Source organism: Toxorhynchites rutilus, chromosome 1 (genome assembly GCF_029784135.1).
Source record: "Toxorhynchites rutilus septentrionalis strain SRP chromosome 1, ASM2978413v1, whole genome shotgun sequence".
Classification (NCBI taxonomy): domain Eukaryota; kingdom Metazoa; phylum Arthropoda; class Insecta; order Diptera; family Culicidae; genus Toxorhynchites; species Toxorhynchites rutilus.
In genome coordinates, this window is record NC_073744.1 from 161,987,265 (window position 1) to 162,004,762 (window position 17,498).

General features: G+C 39.6%; 2 protein-coding genes across 3 annotated transcripts in view; one reads left to right on the forward strand and one right to left on the reverse strand.

Annotated features, from left to right (window-relative positions):
• LOC129764613 (programmed cell death protein 4) overlaps positions 1–8,795 on the forward strand; it is a 42,282-nt gene extending 33,487 nt beyond the window's left edge. For both annotated transcript variants that reach the window (XM_055763873.1, XM_055763881.1), the window contains one exon: positions 7,487–8,795. In XM_055763873.1, the coding sequence (XP_055619848.1) occupies positions 7,487–7,562 (76 nt within the window). In that variant the 3' untranslated portion in view covers positions 7,563–8,795. The remainder of the gene's footprint in view (positions 1–7,486) is intronic.
• A 7,363-nt stretch (positions 8,796–16,158) lies between these two features.
• Positions 16,159–16,806, reverse strand: LOC129761559 (uncharacterized). Its single transcript, XM_055759295.1, has one exon. The coding sequence runs from the start codon at positions 16,804–16,806 to the stop codon at positions 16,159–16,161; it is 648 nt and encodes a 215-aa protein (XP_055615270.1).
• Between the last annotated feature and the right edge of the window lie 692 nt (positions 16,807–17,498).

Here is a 17,498-nt window from a genome sequence, read left to right on the forward strand (position 1 = left end):
GTTCTCGTACACCATTGGAATTGAGAAGCAAACCATGGTTGGGCGTCAATGATTCATGGAATGAACGTCAATGGTAACGGTCTCATTTTAGGGGCGTTCGGCGTCGTCTTGTACACCCGGCACCACATACACCGTTTTCTAATCAGGCGTACTTACACTCGCAGCCGTGGATCATGGAATTTCTGACGTACCGTCATCCGGGGGCAAATTGATCACCGGTGTTAAATTGATCAAACGTATTACTGAAACCGAACCTAAATTTTCAGAGGTATTATGCAATTTAGTTTTAAACTTTTTCAATCTGACATGTTCAATAATCATCGGAAGGTCCTTTATGTGAATGGCTCTCAACGAATCACTTATTAAATTGCATGAAAATTAACATTTTTCTGAATAGCATTTTTGTTTCCATTTTTAACTATGGTAAAAAACATATTTTCAACACATCAAAACAATATTTATAGACGCTGAACATATTGATTCACTTCTAGCCGATACTTGATGAGTTGAATAAGTAATAAAATACTTGTTATTACTATTCAAACAAGTGAGGAAAAACTATTTTGCAAAAAAAGCACCACGAATGATCAGAACCGAATCCCATCATGCGACATATCGAACGTCTTGTATTGTCAAAACTGGCTCATTGGTGACCATTTTAAGGGTTTTTGGCCACATTAGGATAACCCGAATGGTCTCAGGATGACCTGCAGATCAGTATTTAAATCGAGTTATGGAAAGACATGACCACACCTTTAGGTGGATTAAACCGGGTTTTTGTAACCTCAAACCCTTGAATTATCTTTAAAATGGCCGTAAGTGAAGAAATAATTGATTTTTTATACATTTTTGTGCATACAATACTAGAAAATCCTGAAAAATATAGATTGACCAATTTCTCTCCGAAGCAACATTTTAAAATTTTATGCTAAAAATTTTCCAAATTAAGGATTAGGATTTAAGAATTTTTCGAACAAAACTTACCATAAGGTTTTGTGGCCTTAGCACCAGTACTGATTTTGAAAATAATTGGGTATAAATCTATAAAATCAACGGAAATATTCACATTTTTCTGAAATTAGTGATCAATTTGCCCCCGGTTTACGGTGCTGAAAAGCTATTTCTCTCCAATTTTGATATTATTTTTTGGTATTTTACTTTAATATCAGACTTGTCCAAACCAAATTTGGGTATCAAGATCAAAATGAGGTATTCTTAAGTATTTCCTCCTGCTCGAGAATATACTTTTGGAAAAAATATCCATAGTATACATACTTGCTAGATGAACACTATAGTGCTTATGTATTGGGTGTACAAATAAGTCCCAATCGTTTAACTCAATAGGTATGCAATTTCAAACATACACATCGGAACACAACTTTATTATAAGGATAAGGATTGAGGCTACAAGTACCAATGCGTGTTGAATAAAAAGTCAAAACAATATTTTTCCCATCACTCCAAAAATGGAAAATTTCGTTCCAACAAAGCCGTTTTTGCGGGAAATTCTTTAGCATTACTGAAAACAAAAGAAGACAGCAGCTGAGATACATTGAATTCTTGTGGAAAATTACGGCATGCATGCTCTGTCGGAACCAACATGCAGAGCTTGGTTTCATCGATTCAAAAGTGGTATCTTTGACCTCAAAGATGAGGAGCGCCCCGGTGCACCAAAAAAAATTCGAAGATGAGGAATTGGAGAAGTTACTCGATGAAGATCCATGCCAGACACAAGAAGAACTTGCAGCTTTGTTGAGAGTAACACAACAAGCAATTTTACATCGTTTAAAGCAACTCGGAATGTTTCGAAAACAAGGCAATTGGGTCCCATATGAGTTGAAGCCGCATGCCATTGAAAGGTGCTTTTTCACCTGTGAATAACTGTTTCAGCGACAGAAAATCTATCTGGGATCAGCTCGGAGTAATTTATTATGAGCTACTCAAACAAATGAAACTACCACAGAAGAGCGTTATCGACATCGGCGTTTGAGCCGAGCTCGGAAGGACAAGAGGTTGCAATACGCCGATAGACACAACAAGGTGATTCTGCAACATGACAACACTCGGCCCCATGTTGCCCCGCCGCATTCACCAGACATCGCTCCCTCCGATTACCATTTGTTCCGGTCGACGACACATGGCCTGGTTGAGCAGCGATTTTCCTCCTATGATGATACCAAAAAATGGGTCGATTACTGGATTTCCTCAAAAGACCAGTCCTTCTTTCAGCGTGGAATCCGTATGCTACCAGAAAGATGGGAGAAGGTTGTAGCTAGCGATGGACAGTACTTTGAATAATCTGTGACTTTTCTTCTTTTTATAATAAAACGTTGAACTTTTCAAAAAACGCTGGAAACTTATTTGTATTCCCAATATTTTATGCAAAGTATGCATTTTTTGACGTAGAACTACGTCTTTCATTAAGGGTGCCAAATTAGAAAACAGGTCACGGTTTTATGAAATAAAGTTAACGTTAATAACTATTTTTGCCGCGAACGGATTTTGGCGATTTACATACTAAATGAATCGGAAATTTCGTAAGATTTGTTTAATATGCTGTACATTAGAATCCCCTGGTTTGTAAATGGTTAATTCATGAAAACTTTAAGCGTTTCCATTTTCCTATACATTTGTTCTGTCCATTTGTGTGCTTTCCCGAACAGAGCTGTCAATAACGAGCAACTTATCGACGACCAACGGAAGGGAAATCGTAGGATTTAAAGTCTCCGTGAACAAAGGAAAAGTAGAAGAATAAAGGGGAATACTTGCCTAGAGTATACAGTATACAGTGGATCTCGCTGAGGCAAATTTTCATTCGGCATCGGACTGTTGAGCAATCCAGTTCACTTTGCTTCCGCTGCGCTTCGATCTAAGATTGGATCCCACCAGTGGTAATCCAACTTGGATATAGTCGTTCGGTTTTTCTGTTAGGTTTTTGCTTTATTCGTATCGAGTGTTTTTCTTTCCGCGTCATAAATTGGACACATCGCGTAGTGTGTGATGAGCAAGAAGAAGAGGAAGGCAGGCTTGAGCCCTGCAGAAAACGAACGCATTGCCAGGAGCAATAAAATTTCGAGGCAAGCGTCATCTAATGATGCACGCGATGTTGGTGCAGTGAAAAGCGCTCGCACTGAACCGAAATTTCCTCCGACTTGCACTGTGATCACGCGTATTCTAGAGCTTGCCACTCAGAATGCATTCAAGGCGTGTTATTTGGCATAGAAATCTCAACAAAGTACTAATAAAAATGACGCAAGTAATACTACGTTGAGACGGCGAAGTTCCTCTAGGAACGTTAGTGCCATTGAAGAAGAAGAAGAAGAAGTGTTGTCGTTGTTGTTGTTTCCATGCGGTGCCAAGGATATATTGATGTAGTTATGAGATGTGGAATAATGGTGCTAGTGCAACATGTATATAATCGACTGTAGCCGAGTCTATGTCAATTGCGAAAAAGGCCACCGGCGTTCGAGGTAATGAATCATCAATCAATTATCGTCAACAGGTTCTACAATGGAGAAACAATTTTAGAGATTATTCTACTAAGCAGTTGTTTCTAAAATTTCACAGCATTATAGAATAATATCCGAAGATATAAACAAGCGACTTATATAAAATAACAGCTTAGCTCTACGTCAACAATGCGGTTGTATCTTGTACACAACCTCCTATAATTTCTTAAAATATGCATCAAATAGGAGAGTTTAGATCATGCGTAATGTTAATGCTATTTAGAACTAAAAATCCTGAAGGATTTTTAGTTCTAAATAGCCATGAGAAACTAATATCCCATTGATGTAAACGGAGACAAGATTACATGGGTTTTATGTCCATATCAATCAAAGTCAATGGAACTCATTGACTCTAAGGTCTTTTGAAATTTAAAATGATTCGGAGGACCCATAACATTCGATGATTACATAAACTCAAAACCAGCATAGCACACGAGCTCTATGAACCTATTTAGGTAAGATTTCTTGCTATGAACATTGCTAGTCGTGGTTGAAATGGTAGTTCAACTAGTCTCAACTCCAGAATGTTTTGGAGGACGTAGGATATCTGATTTTTTATATAAATTCAAACACACTGCGCGCATACCGTATCAAATTCGGAAGTGTAAGCAAGAGAAAAATAACACTGTGTTGAGTGTGAAATAAAAGATCCAAGGTAAATGCAAATTGAATCGAACGAACGATAAAAAAAACTAAATTGGGCCACGGATAGGAAGGGCGAGTGAGGGATGTTGTTTATACATTTTGAATTTATTTTACATAAAATAGGTAAAACTGAAGCACACATAAAAAACTGGATGATATTTGAAAGATTTTAGGGTTTAACTGTTTAACTGGATCGAGTGAATAAACTGGAAGAATCCAGTTTGAATTGGAACATTGGCAACGCTGGGTCCGGTACAGTTTTGGACAGATTTGACAATATGCCATCACAGTCGAGAGGTGTTTCAGTGGTACTGTGACAATGATTACACAGAAAAAGTCAGTCCTCCGAATTGTCCCCAATTCCGTCCAATTGAAAAGTATTGGGCAATTGTCAAGCGGGAATAGAAGATCCCGCTGAATCCCGTAGAATGAAATGGTCGCTGAGGTTGGCTAACAAAGAGTGCAAAATTTGATGGAGGGTATCCGAACAAAAGTACGAAAATCAATCAGAACTGTAACGGAATATTTTTTAATATTTTTCTAAGACGAACAATAAATTATGTGCATTTTGATATCAAAACATTCCGGATTCTAAATGAGTCAATCGATGTACCAGTGGCGAACACCATTTTGCTTTGCCGCATTACGTGACCCGTGAGAAGTTTTCAGTCTTGTTTGCCTATGTTTCTCCTCGGCTTATCCAAAACAACTTTTAATTGGCGCTCTTCACACTGCCTTGCGCGCCGGTTGCCTCCATTCGCCGGTTTAGACCAAAACAACATCGCGGTGGATTGCACAGTGGTGGTGTGCGCTTGAAGCAGCACCAATCCTCTAAACCGGTTCGTCCTTCGTGGATTACAACAAATGTGTGTTCGAATGTTGTTTGTTTGGTAGCTTTGGGAAAACGTGAAACAAAAACTGGCGACAAGCCTCCGCGAACGCGTTCGCGCTCGAGTCAAAATAAATAAGCAAATATCGATAAACAACGTGGATTCAGGTTAGAAGAAGGAACCAGAAGAGCAAGAAACAGCGGCGGCTGTTGCTGCTGCAAATGCCGGTTTTGCATCAGTAATGGTGCGGTTTCCGCGATTTGCGATTTGCGAAATGAGCCAAGAAGCAAGTTAGCAAACTCACAACAACTCACCATGCGAGATATTATAGTGCCAAAGTTGTGACGAAGCATGTAAAATACAAAAGGAAGCTCCCTTGCTTTCTGATGCGTTTGGGTGTTGTTCTGTGTCCGCGAGAGACGACGTTGTGGCGGCACCTTGGTTGAGAAACATGGAGGATATAAACATTCAGAAAATTGCGACGTGGGCAGAATATTTATCGATCGCTACAGCTGGAAACTTATTTTGGTTTGAAACTTTCGTTATGTGATTGAGAGCGTTCCGAAATGCGTGACAAAATTACACAATTTGTTACACAGAAGTGCCTTCGTATGTTGTTAAAGAATGCACTTCTTCACAGTTAACTTTAAATTAAAGAAGGAACTACGATACGACACAGCAACTGTTTACCTGTGTAACCAAACACGTTGTATTTGAAAAGGTGTTCTTAGCTCCCCTTCGTTTCGAGTCCAACGCAGTTGGATCAATGCACATCCATAAGTTTTTGATTCTACAACTCAACGTCGTTAGGAGTATATTGGGTTATATTAGGCTGTCAAAAAAGTCCTGCGGTATTTTTTTTTGAATTTTCATTTGTTCATAAAATTAGTTACAATCATCTGTTTTAAGTCAAATATGCGCCGTTCTGTTCGATGACTTGTTCCCAACGAGATGCCAACTTCATAATACCCCTGTTATAGAAGCTCGCTTCCTTATTGGCAAAAAACTCGGATAGCCAATTTTCACAGGCCTCTTTTGTGGCTAACTTCTGACTACCTAGTTCGTTCGCCATGGACAAAAACAGGTGGTAGTCACTTGGTGCAAGGTCCGGACTATACGGCGGATGCAAAAGAACCTCCCATCCGAGCTCCCGGAGCTTCTGGCGCGTCACCAAAGAAGTGTGTGGCCTGGCGTTGTCCTGATGAAAGACAATGCGGCCTCTGTTTATCAAAGATGGCCTCTTGTTCATGAGTGCTACCTTCAAGCGGTCCAGTTGTTGGCAGTACAGGTCCGAATTGAGCGTTTGGCCATAGGGAAGCAGCTCATAATAGATTATTCCTTGACAATCCCACCAAACACACAGCAGAACCTTCCTGGCCGTTAATGAGGGCTTGGCCACCGTCTGAGCCGCTTCAGCGGGCTTCGACCACGACCGTTTGCGCTTCACGTTGTCGTAAGTGACCCACTTTTCATCGCCAGTCACCATCCGTTTCAGAAACAGGTCGATTTTGTTGCGATTCAGCAGCGATTCACATGCGTCGTTACGGTCAAAGATGTTTTTTTGCGTCAACGTGTGTGGCACCCATACATCGAGCTTCTTTGTGAATCCAAGCTTCTTCAAACGGTTAATAACGGTTTGATGACTTATCCCCAGCTCTTGGCCGATGCTACGGCTGCTACTATGCCGGTCTTTCTCGGCTAATTCAGCGATTTTGTCGCAATTTTCGACGACAGGCCTTCCGGAGCGTGGCGCTCTTCGACGACCTCTACATCAGAACGAAAACGTTGAAACCATCGTTGTGCGGTGGAAATGGAAACTGTATCGGGTCCATAAACTGCTAAAATTTTATTGGCAGCTTGAGATGCATTTTTGCCTTTGTCATAGTAGTACTGTAAAATATGTCGGATTTTCTCTTTATTTTGCTCCATATTTGCGACACTATAACTCACGAACGACTCAACCAAACAAAACACTGTCAAGGACTATATTATAGCGCAAAAATACCTTTCCAACAAGCTATGGTATGACTCGATACAATGAATACAACTAGAACTACGCGCTTACAACGACACCTCGCGGAAATACCGCAGGACTTTTTTGACAGCCTAATATTACCTTCGATAATTCCTCATCCATTTTACAAATGTGAAATAATATACGTTTTGAAGTTTTGAACAGGGGGACGAGAAGCCTCTGATCAAACACTCGAATGAATTGCTAATAAATGAGTTTTTTTCATTCTAATAATATATAGATATATTTTTTACAACGTATATTTTAGATGGTACAGTTTTTTTGAAGAAAAAGTACAGACGAGAAAGATTTTTAATCCCTCTGGTACAGATTAAAGTGTGGCAGCACTGCTTGGAACTAATCTTTCTAATGAAGCTGAATATTCTATCTAGCCTTTCCACCGATTCCTATTCGATATTTGATTATAGCACAAGCAAAAGATAATGGACAACGTCAACTAACTTCCTATTTTCTTTGTTCCATTCCAGAGGCCGCAAGCGTTTCGTGTCGGAGGGCGACGGTGGCCGTATCAAACCGGTCACTTTGATGGCAAACGAAATCTAAATCTGCTCTCGCGCATATAAATCCATTCGTCGGCGCGCGTCCGCTAAGCAAAACACAACAGCAGCAGCAAACCCACAAACGCAGCATGCCTAGACAGAAAACGAACCAGCAAACACCACAACACAGCATACTTTGTTTTTGGCACACACCTTGACTACTATTTTTTTCGTCCTTTTAATATTTTCCATCCATACAATACAACACACATTCACACATACAACGCGCTATCAACAACGGGCGATTGCAAATATATATTTTTTGTAAATATCGTTTGCAAATCAATAACACGAAGGCGGTGGAGTGCTGAACTGATCCAGCAGCAGCAGCAGCAGCAGTAGAGCCAAATAAACACATCTTATCACTTGAAAGGGGGAAAAATGAGGATACGAATATACAGAAGCAGCAGGCAGCATAAGACATAATAATTCCACACACCAGCTATCAATAGATAACACACTGCAAAATCTTCATCCGAGCATGGATCACCGCAAGCGTGCCGCGCTTGTCAGCAAGCTTCAATATCTCAGCAACTAACCAATTGTGATAATGGGATTTGATCAAGTTACTAAACTAGCAGAGCGCAAAGGCGGTGAATTTCTGTCTCGGATTAGCCATCAGAAATGTGCAAAACAAACAGCGCAGGGTAGGTAAGCAAAAAAAAAGCGCTACACTTTTCATATAATGTCGCATTGTATTCCATATGTTGAGAGCTGCTCGTATCCGTATTCTAAACCGTTAAAGTGAAAATAAAGGATGTAACAAAACCAGAAAAATTATCAATACTTGAAAATTACACAGTAGCAAAATAAGTATTATGGACAGGAAACAAACAAAACAAAATAATTACATTGCTTTAAATGAAGCGAATTCGGAGCGAAATTTTGTACGCTGCAAAAGGCTGAGCGAATGAATGACACGGTGGAGAATAGCATTTAGGTATACGTTCTTCTTCTTGCGTTTACAAAATTATGATCAACTGTTTGATTCCTAGGTCCCCCTATGCGCAGAGAGCTAACTGTATATTTTAAAATTTGGAACGTTTTATCTTTGCCATTCGAGCTCTAAGCTCATCAGTTACTAACCCTACCCTTTTTGGATAAAAAAAAATCCTTCCTTGCGCACACGAATCAGTTAAAATTCTCTGTACTATCCTTCAATGTTTCGCAAAGATGTAAACCACCCCACAGTGGGATAATAGGCGATGAAAAGCTACCTGAACTATTAATATTACACTATTATGAACCCTACTGGTTTCTGAAGAAGTGCATGCGCATAGCAAGTTGTGGCTGAGTTTTGACAAAGTGGTATGCCAATTAATGATAAAACTACTAACCAACCCCACTTATTTGGGATCTTCCCAGTCAGAGAGACAGAGGGAAAGAGAAGACCCAGTGGAATACAAATATATGAAAACAAACAAATGGAGAGACAATTGTTTATGTTAAACCTTAATACATAGATTACTATTATCGTACGTACTGAATAATAATTAAAAAAAAAACTAAAATAAAAGCAAAAAAACATTGAATAAAATATGCAAATATTGAATACAAAAAAAGAAGAAGTGCACTTCAAACTGGCCGTTGGTATATCACATCCCATTTGACATTGGTTTTTTGAGACGTGACGCAGCAATTGGTACCACAAAAGATCTACCGGTAAGTTCAGAAGAAAAATTCACCAAAGTTGGAAACATTTTCTGGCAGAGGGCTCCCATAAATGGCTGCAGTATTATAGTAAAAAAAAGGTAAACAAACCTCATTTCATGGTTGAAGCAATTAACTTCCTTTATTTTAGTTTTCATACCTGAAAAGAAGAAGAACCATCCATTAACCGCCGTAGTCGAACGATCCAAACGGGAAGAGGTCGCAGATGATAAGTCAGGTAAACAACCAAGAAGTCATTTGGCATCCACAAAACGAGGCAGCCTTCTCTCTAGATGTATCCTGAATCGACGTGAGGTAGGTCAAAATCTAATTTTTATTTGAAATTTGAAGAAAGTAGTCCTAAAACTCGCTGAGGACCACTCGTATTTTATATCGATGGGTCTAAAATTTGTAAATCTACATGAGCAGGCATTACTGGACCGGGAATCGACATGTGGCCTACAGTTTTACACGCAGAAAAACATGTTATTCTAATATGTACAAAAGTTTGTGTCTGCAAGTACGTATACTCTGTTTGACGAAGAATCCGGCCCTGGACGAGTAGATACATCTCATCATCCAAATTACGTAACGCAATAGGAGAGAGATAACCACAGTCATCGTACAATCATCAACCGTTGCAAATTCGCAATAGCAGCATCGGAGAGAAACGACAATTCTCGGCTTTTCTCAACGAGAAAAATATCGCAAAACCCAATCCTGGACACTCGTATCAGACGCCAGAGTTGAGTTGTCTCAGCACTGCCAAATCTTCCACACGGAATTCAGGACCCAGCCTCACCGAACAAGTTAATTCTTTTTCATGATTCTTTGTTTTAAATAGTGTGCTAAATGTTTAATGTTGAAATACTAAATGTTTAATGTAAAAAATGGTTTGGTTATATCTATCATATAACCGCAAGGTTGTCGTGGAACTACCGTTGGCTTAGTAATCACATGTTTTTGATTTTATTATAATAATTTAATAATTTTATAATAAACAATCAATTTTCGAATTCAGTTTAATTCAGCTTTGTAAATGTGTAAATAAAGAATTTTAACAAACACCATGTAATGTAAGGCACCTTGGTTTTTGATGGCTGTGTTGGGGAAACCGTAAATCGGGCCAATCGAAACGTGCGAGTTAAGGCGTTTAGAAAGCGCTCGATATTTTACAATTTGTTTTTACAAATAACATTTTATCGACTGAGATAGATGCGTAGAAATATTCTCTATCAATTGATGCAAACATCTTTCCGATCCAGTAAGAAATGTTCGAGTTATACGCATTTGGAATCTTTTATTTGTTGCTGCATGGGGCTGTCCACAAACCACGTGCACAACTTTAGGGGGGGTAGGGGTTATGAAAATGTCCACGCTTGTCCACGTAGAGGGGGGAAGGGGTATAGACTTTGTCCACGTGGACACGAATAATAAATACTTTTACAAATATAATCACCGATACATTCTAAATTAAATGAAAACTGTTCCACATTCAAGACTTTTAAAACATTTCGCCAAACCAGAGTATTCCGTATTTATCAATAAACGGATTGAGCTGCCTGAGGGTGCATCATATAGTTTTACTTATATCATTCTTCTTCATTGAAATACATATTCTGAAAATAACTCACGTAAACTGTGAATGACCGAGCTATTTCTTATGATCCTATGACTTTTATAGATAGGGGTTATGCTTAAACGTTCATAGCCCAATACTATAAAAATTGAACGATTCCATTATGGTTGAGTTTTCTTGCTATTACGCATATGGCCTTTTTCAACAAATATGATTTTATATAGATTTTGTTCTATCTCGAGAACAGTTGGTCTTAGGATAATAATGTTTGTATAGTTTTTCGTGTAAAATTAATTTTGACGTAGGACTACGGCTAACCGTTCAATATGGAGGCTCATTTCAATATTTCTGTATGAAAAAGTGTTCAGTTTTTGAACGGTAATACCTCCTCAATTAATGAATGGATTTTGGTTCCAAATACGCACATTGATAGGAAATATCCTCAGCAATTGTTTATGTGCTACACATTACGGGTTCTCAGCTCATATAAAGTTCAAATTGATGAAAAATTGGAAGAAAGAATTCCCTACTTTCCCATACATTTTGTCTGCGCTCCCCCAGCGAACAGCTATTCATTACAAGCAACCACGGGTGCGGGCGAAACGTATGGACAAGGTGAAGGTGGGGGTTGAAAAAGAGATTATGAATAAATATAGGCGGTCGCTACAACGTTAACTATATGGCTATATAAAGTGAACGATTGTGGTGCTTGGCCTAGTGATGTCTAAATTTTTCATTTATTCGATTATCGATTAATCGTTGGGGAATTTTTCAATATTCGATCGAATCGAGCGAATATTTATTTTTGTAATAATCACGTATCACGTTGTCATTCTGGTCGCGTGGTCTATCGGGTTGTCGATGTAAAAAGGACGTTCGATTAAAAAAATATATAGCCTAATTCTTAACCTAAAAATGCGTCAACCTTGAGAAAGATTCCTTTTTTTTTATTAATCGCGATTACAGTGGCCATTATTCGTTGTGTTCATATTTTGGTTTTGAATCATTCGATACAAAATAACTCGATTAAAATTTCAGATATTCGATTATTTGAATTAATCGAACAATTAACCGACGTCTCTAGCTTGGCCACATCCTATCATCGGACGCCAAGCAGGAAAGACGCTATCTTGAAATTGATTTTGAGCATAAGAGATATCGCTGCATTTGCAGGGGATGCATGCGGTGCGATACCGCAAGAGGAAGAGACAGGAGTTTCTATGCGATGTGTAGTAACGAAGAACGTTGGAGAGAAAGTAAAACACGTTGTTAACTGTTGCTGTCCAAATTACTTCTGCCTTTATTATGTGTACTCTCCCATCTCAGTCATCTACTCACACACACGTAAACCATACCGTTACACCGTTACATCTACATACACTGATTACTATACTACATTACTCTTCTCGTTTTTTTTTTCTTTTTCTTTTATATATTGTTATAATTTGAGCACAGATAGAAATTAACCATGATGAATGTAATCCTGCAAATACGTTGGTTGTCGTGTTGTCCTCCTAGTTCTTGGCTCAGAACTTGTATATGTCCTTGTCCGTTTTCCGTTGCTGTGACCTGCTGTTGTCGATAAAGATGATGATGGGGTTGGTGCTGATGATGCTGATGTTTGGTTCGTATTCGGATTGATGATTGAGTTTTCATTGTCGATGTTAATGCGCTGTAAATGAGAAACATGCCTGCGATATTCGACTCCAGACTCTTCTGAAGCCACCACAACATCTCCGCCTTTCCTTTTGACCACTCTAAATACTTCAGGATCAAAGTTCGATGACAGTTTGTTAGCCTTCGTCATCTTTTTAAACAGTACAGCATCTCCTTCAGCAATTTGATTCGGTCTTGCATTACGTCGCTCATCGGCATATGATTCCCCCTTATCTTTCTCCTCCTTATCCCTACCAACAACTTCCTCATCAACTTCCTTCGGTTGATGGATCGATAGAACCTTATCACGGATATTGTAACCCAGAAGCATTTCCGATGGTGTTTCCCCGGTTGTAGAGTGTGGGGTGGATCGATACATCAATAAATACTTATTTAATTCCACTTCCCAATCTACATTGGTTGCCTGGCTAATGGTAAGTCTCTTCAAAATAGATCGATTTTGGCGCTCCACTTCACCGTTTTGTTGTGGCCAATATGGAGTTGTATGGATTAACTTGATGCCTTTTGAAACACAATAACCTTCAAACTCCTCGCTGATAAATTGTCGACCGTTGTCTGCTGTGATGGAAAATGGATTGCCGAAGCGAGCAAATTTCGGATCCAATCGCTTGATGTCTCAGCAGAATCTGTTTTCTTCATAGCCTCAACTTCAATATAACGGCTGAAATAATCAACCACTACCAACAAATAATGACCTGATGGTAGTGGGCCCAGATAATCCAAAGTACGTAGAATAGAAGGTAAGTGATATTACCTGTGTATACACACGGAGCGCGCACACAAAGAAGATAGTAATAAACAATCCTCAATTTGTTCGATGTTCGGAAGTTTTTGCAATATTTCTTGTTCTGAAAAGTTCAAAAAATCGTAAAAAGTGACCAAATCGTTGGTCGAGCCGACGATAATCACGATAGTGTACCGCATTTTCACTGCAGGTAAGATTTGATGTGATTTTTTATCGTTTCCATACTGAACAGTGTTTGTTTACACCAGCAATATGTCGAAGTGCAACTTTTTCGAATACAAAAGCTCGTTCGATACGCGAAACATATTTGTTTGTTCGCTTCATTTTTCGCCGGATTCTTTTGGGGATACTGTTTTAACCTATAATCAGCAAAGAAGACGTCTTCGTACTGGAGGTAAGTGTGTTTTTTTATATAAATTGTGATGAGATAAACTAATCGAAGAAGTTTTCAGCTGTTCCATGCATTTACTTCTTGCATCTTCCAAAACGTTCCGTTTCAATGGTTTCACACGAAATTCCAAATTTATACATTCACTTCTTGCGAAAGTGCAAAATATTTATTTGCAATCACTTCGGAAGATGATCCGGGATGGAGAAAATGTTTTTCTCGTTTTCCAGAAACGCCAATTTGGTCCCTTAAGTGGCCCCACTACGGCTGAACACTCCAAACTGAGACCAATGAAAGCGTCGCGATGATTCATGATGGATGCTTCAATGAAAGACAAAAAAATCAGCAGTGTTCATCTTTCATCATATTATCAAATTGCGGGAACGACACTGCTTTGATATAACCTCTCCACACATTTGTTCATCGTTTTTTGCGTTATTTTCATAATACAGATGCGATAATTTCACTGTTTTTAATTTTAAAATGATTAACTGTTGTTTCATCCCCTGGAAACATATTTTGAGACAGTTCTTTTGTTACAATTTAAAAAAATTCAAAAATGTTCGAATTTATATGAATTCAATCGATGGTTTATTACAATTTTTTGCTTTTTTTCTTTGCCTACCACTACTTGAACAAAGCAGGGAGGAGACTACCTTCTATTCTACGTACTTTGCAGATAATCAATGGCCAAGTGTTGCCAGGGCGCAGATGGGAGCTCTCTATCTAGCCTTCATCGGTTCAGGAGCAGGAGGGGCCGACACTAGTATACATCCTCGGCAGTTTTCGACGTATGCTTCAACTTGTGCATCTAGCTTAGGCCACCATAGTCGTTGCTTCATTAATGAGATGCCCGGATGACCCTCATGCGCCAGGTCAAGTGTTCGCTTTCTCAAGCTCTGCGGCATAACCATTCGTGTTCCACGCAATAATATTTTTCCAGCGAAGCATAGCTCATTCTCGAATACTTTGAAAGGAGCTGCATCATCGCTCCATACGCCCTCTTGCAGAGCAGTCCTGACAGCTCCGATTGACATATCCATTTCCGACTCTCGCTCAATATCGGTCATTTTCAAAGCAACTGGAGCAGCATTCGAAGCCACCCAATGTACGTAATGTTCCGTATACTCATCCAGAGCCTTACCGTCCACTTTAGATGTAACCGCCAACCGTGATAGGGGGTCAGCTATGTTAGATTTGCCTGGCCGATGAATGACTGTTACTTTATACGCCTGCAATCGGACCACTCACCTCAATTCTCGCGCAGGGTTTCGATCGTGGTCCGAATATCGTTTCCAATGGTTTATGGTCTGTGATCAATTCAAACGAACGACCATATAAATAGTAGTGAAACCGCTCGACGGCCCAGACTAATGCGAGGGCTTCTTTCTCTATTTGAGCATATCGCTTTTCAACGTCTGTCAAACTACGGCTGGCATATGAGATAATTCTTGGGCCTCGGTTGTTAATCTGGATGAGAACGGCCCAAGACCAACAGGACTTGCGTCAGCAATCAGTTGAGTGCCATCATCAACGTCAAAGTAACCCAAAGTTGCAGGATTTACCATGGAAAGTTTCAGATTATCTAAGGCTATCTGATGCTCCCATTTCCAAATGAATTTATGTTTCTTAGTCAATTGCCGAAGAGGATCAGTCAAGGTCGCTAAATTCGGTATAAACATGCCCACATAATTGACTAAGCCCAAGAAACTTCGAGTTTCTTCCTTGGAACAAGGTTCTCTAAAGTTACGGATTGATTCCAGCTTATCTGTAGCGGGTCTAATTCCATTCGAAGACAAAATATGGCCCAAAAAAATCAGCTTAGATTCTCCGTACAAACATTTAGCATCATTGAGCTTCACATTCATTTCTTCTAATTTACGACGTACCTTTTCCAAACGTATATCGTGTTCCTGTCTATCAGATCCGTGTACGATTACATCGTCGATGAAGTTTATGCAACCCTCGCACCCACTCAACACTTGTTCCATAATCTTCTGGAATAGCTCGGGGGCGCAACTGATGCCAAACATTAGGCGAGTATACCTGTACGTATACCTCTGCGTGTGATAACTGTTGTTATTTCTCTGGATCTCTGAGATATTTCCACCTAAAAATAAAACTCAATGTAACCATATTTTAAGGTACTCTCTTTATTGAAAATTCAAACCAAATTGACAGTTCACCATATCTCTAACTTCAAATTATTGGGTTAAAATTTCAGAAAAATGTCTCATAAATTAAGTGAGCAAGAAGTGAATCAAAACTACCTAATTTCTAACGTAAATTTAAAGTCTTCAAATCGATCGGTTTAGCAACACTGTCAATTTGGATTCAGTTAATCGCTATTAGTGCACCTGATGAAAAGCGTTTTCTACGTCGAGCCTTGAAAAAACTTTTGCCTTTGCGAGATCCGGAAGAAAATCCTCAATCGTCGGCAATGGGTGATCCTCCCTTTGCACCGCTTCATTAGCCCGTCGCATGTCCACGCATATGCGCACGTCGTCTCCTTTGGGCTCGACGACAACCGGAGACACCCATTTGAAAGGTTCATTCACCTTTTAGATAACTCCTTTGTTCAGCAATTCATCAAGTTTTTTGTCCACTAGCTTTTCCAATGCAACAGGAATGCGTCGATATGGCTGGATGACTGGAACAACATCTGTCATGATGGGAATGTCGATGACAACGTCCTTTATGGTTCCCAAAGGACTAGCTTTGTCTTCCGCGTTAATCTCATTAACCGCAGCGTCTATCTTCAAGATTCCCATAACCGTTGCCGTATCGCGACCAATCAGAATCTTTCCATTTCCTTTTACAACATAAAACTTAGCCGATGTGATTCTCTCTCCCACTTTGATGGTTGCAGTGAATGCACTGAGTACCACTAATTCCTGTCCGCCATAAACTTTGAAAATCTTTGACACCTCTCGTGTTTGATTATTCACAACCACCTTTTTGGACTTCATCTGCTGCCAAATGATTTCGCTCAGTAGATTATATTTCGACCCTGAATCGATTACAGCCGAAATGGTAACGCCTCCTATTTCACATTGTACTTCGCCATCGTTGTCGGTGGTCGTCACGTTGAATACATATTCAGTGTCGGTATCAACAATCTGGTGTACAGTACTGGAACCTTGATTCCGGACCTCATGACTTGTGCGAACCACCTTCGAGATATCATCACGCTTGGCAACGGGTGGCATTTGATGCTTTCGTTTGCGGCACTTTTTCGCGAAGTGATCACGACCATTACACTTATTGCATGATTTTCCCTTCGCGGGACGTAACCATACCGTTACACCGTTACATCTACATACACTGATTACTATACTACACGATGTGAAGCAGGAGAGCCTATCGAAGTGTGTTAAAAGCTTTGGAAGCGTCGCGCCGAGTGAAGGCAAGGTTAATCGCGCTCGATTAGATTAGAAAAATGAAGTAGCGGAATGCCACATCGTAAATTTTGGGTGATTTTTGGAACGCTGTAACTCTGTCATGAACCAATGCATTTGTCAAAGCAATGACTGGATATTGTATTGAACCCAATGTCCTGGGAGAAAGGTAATGAAGATGGTCGAGTTTCGAGCGACATAGCATGCGCTGCCATTACTATTTCGCAAATAGTGACGTCAGTCGTTGTGTTTATCTTTGATTGCCCACCGCATCCATGTAAAAATGCTATTTTCAGGAAGTAATCAGGAAGTAATTTAATCAATTAATCAATTAAAAACGTACATTTTTGTAGAACTCTCGCTGAATATGAGGCTAATGAGATAGCACGGAGTGAATATTTGTGAAATCACGTCGAAAAAGACGGATAAAAGTGATACTTCCATGTGCCATTTTCACTCCCCCACGTTCATAGAAACCAACGAAGTTTCATTATTTTACCATT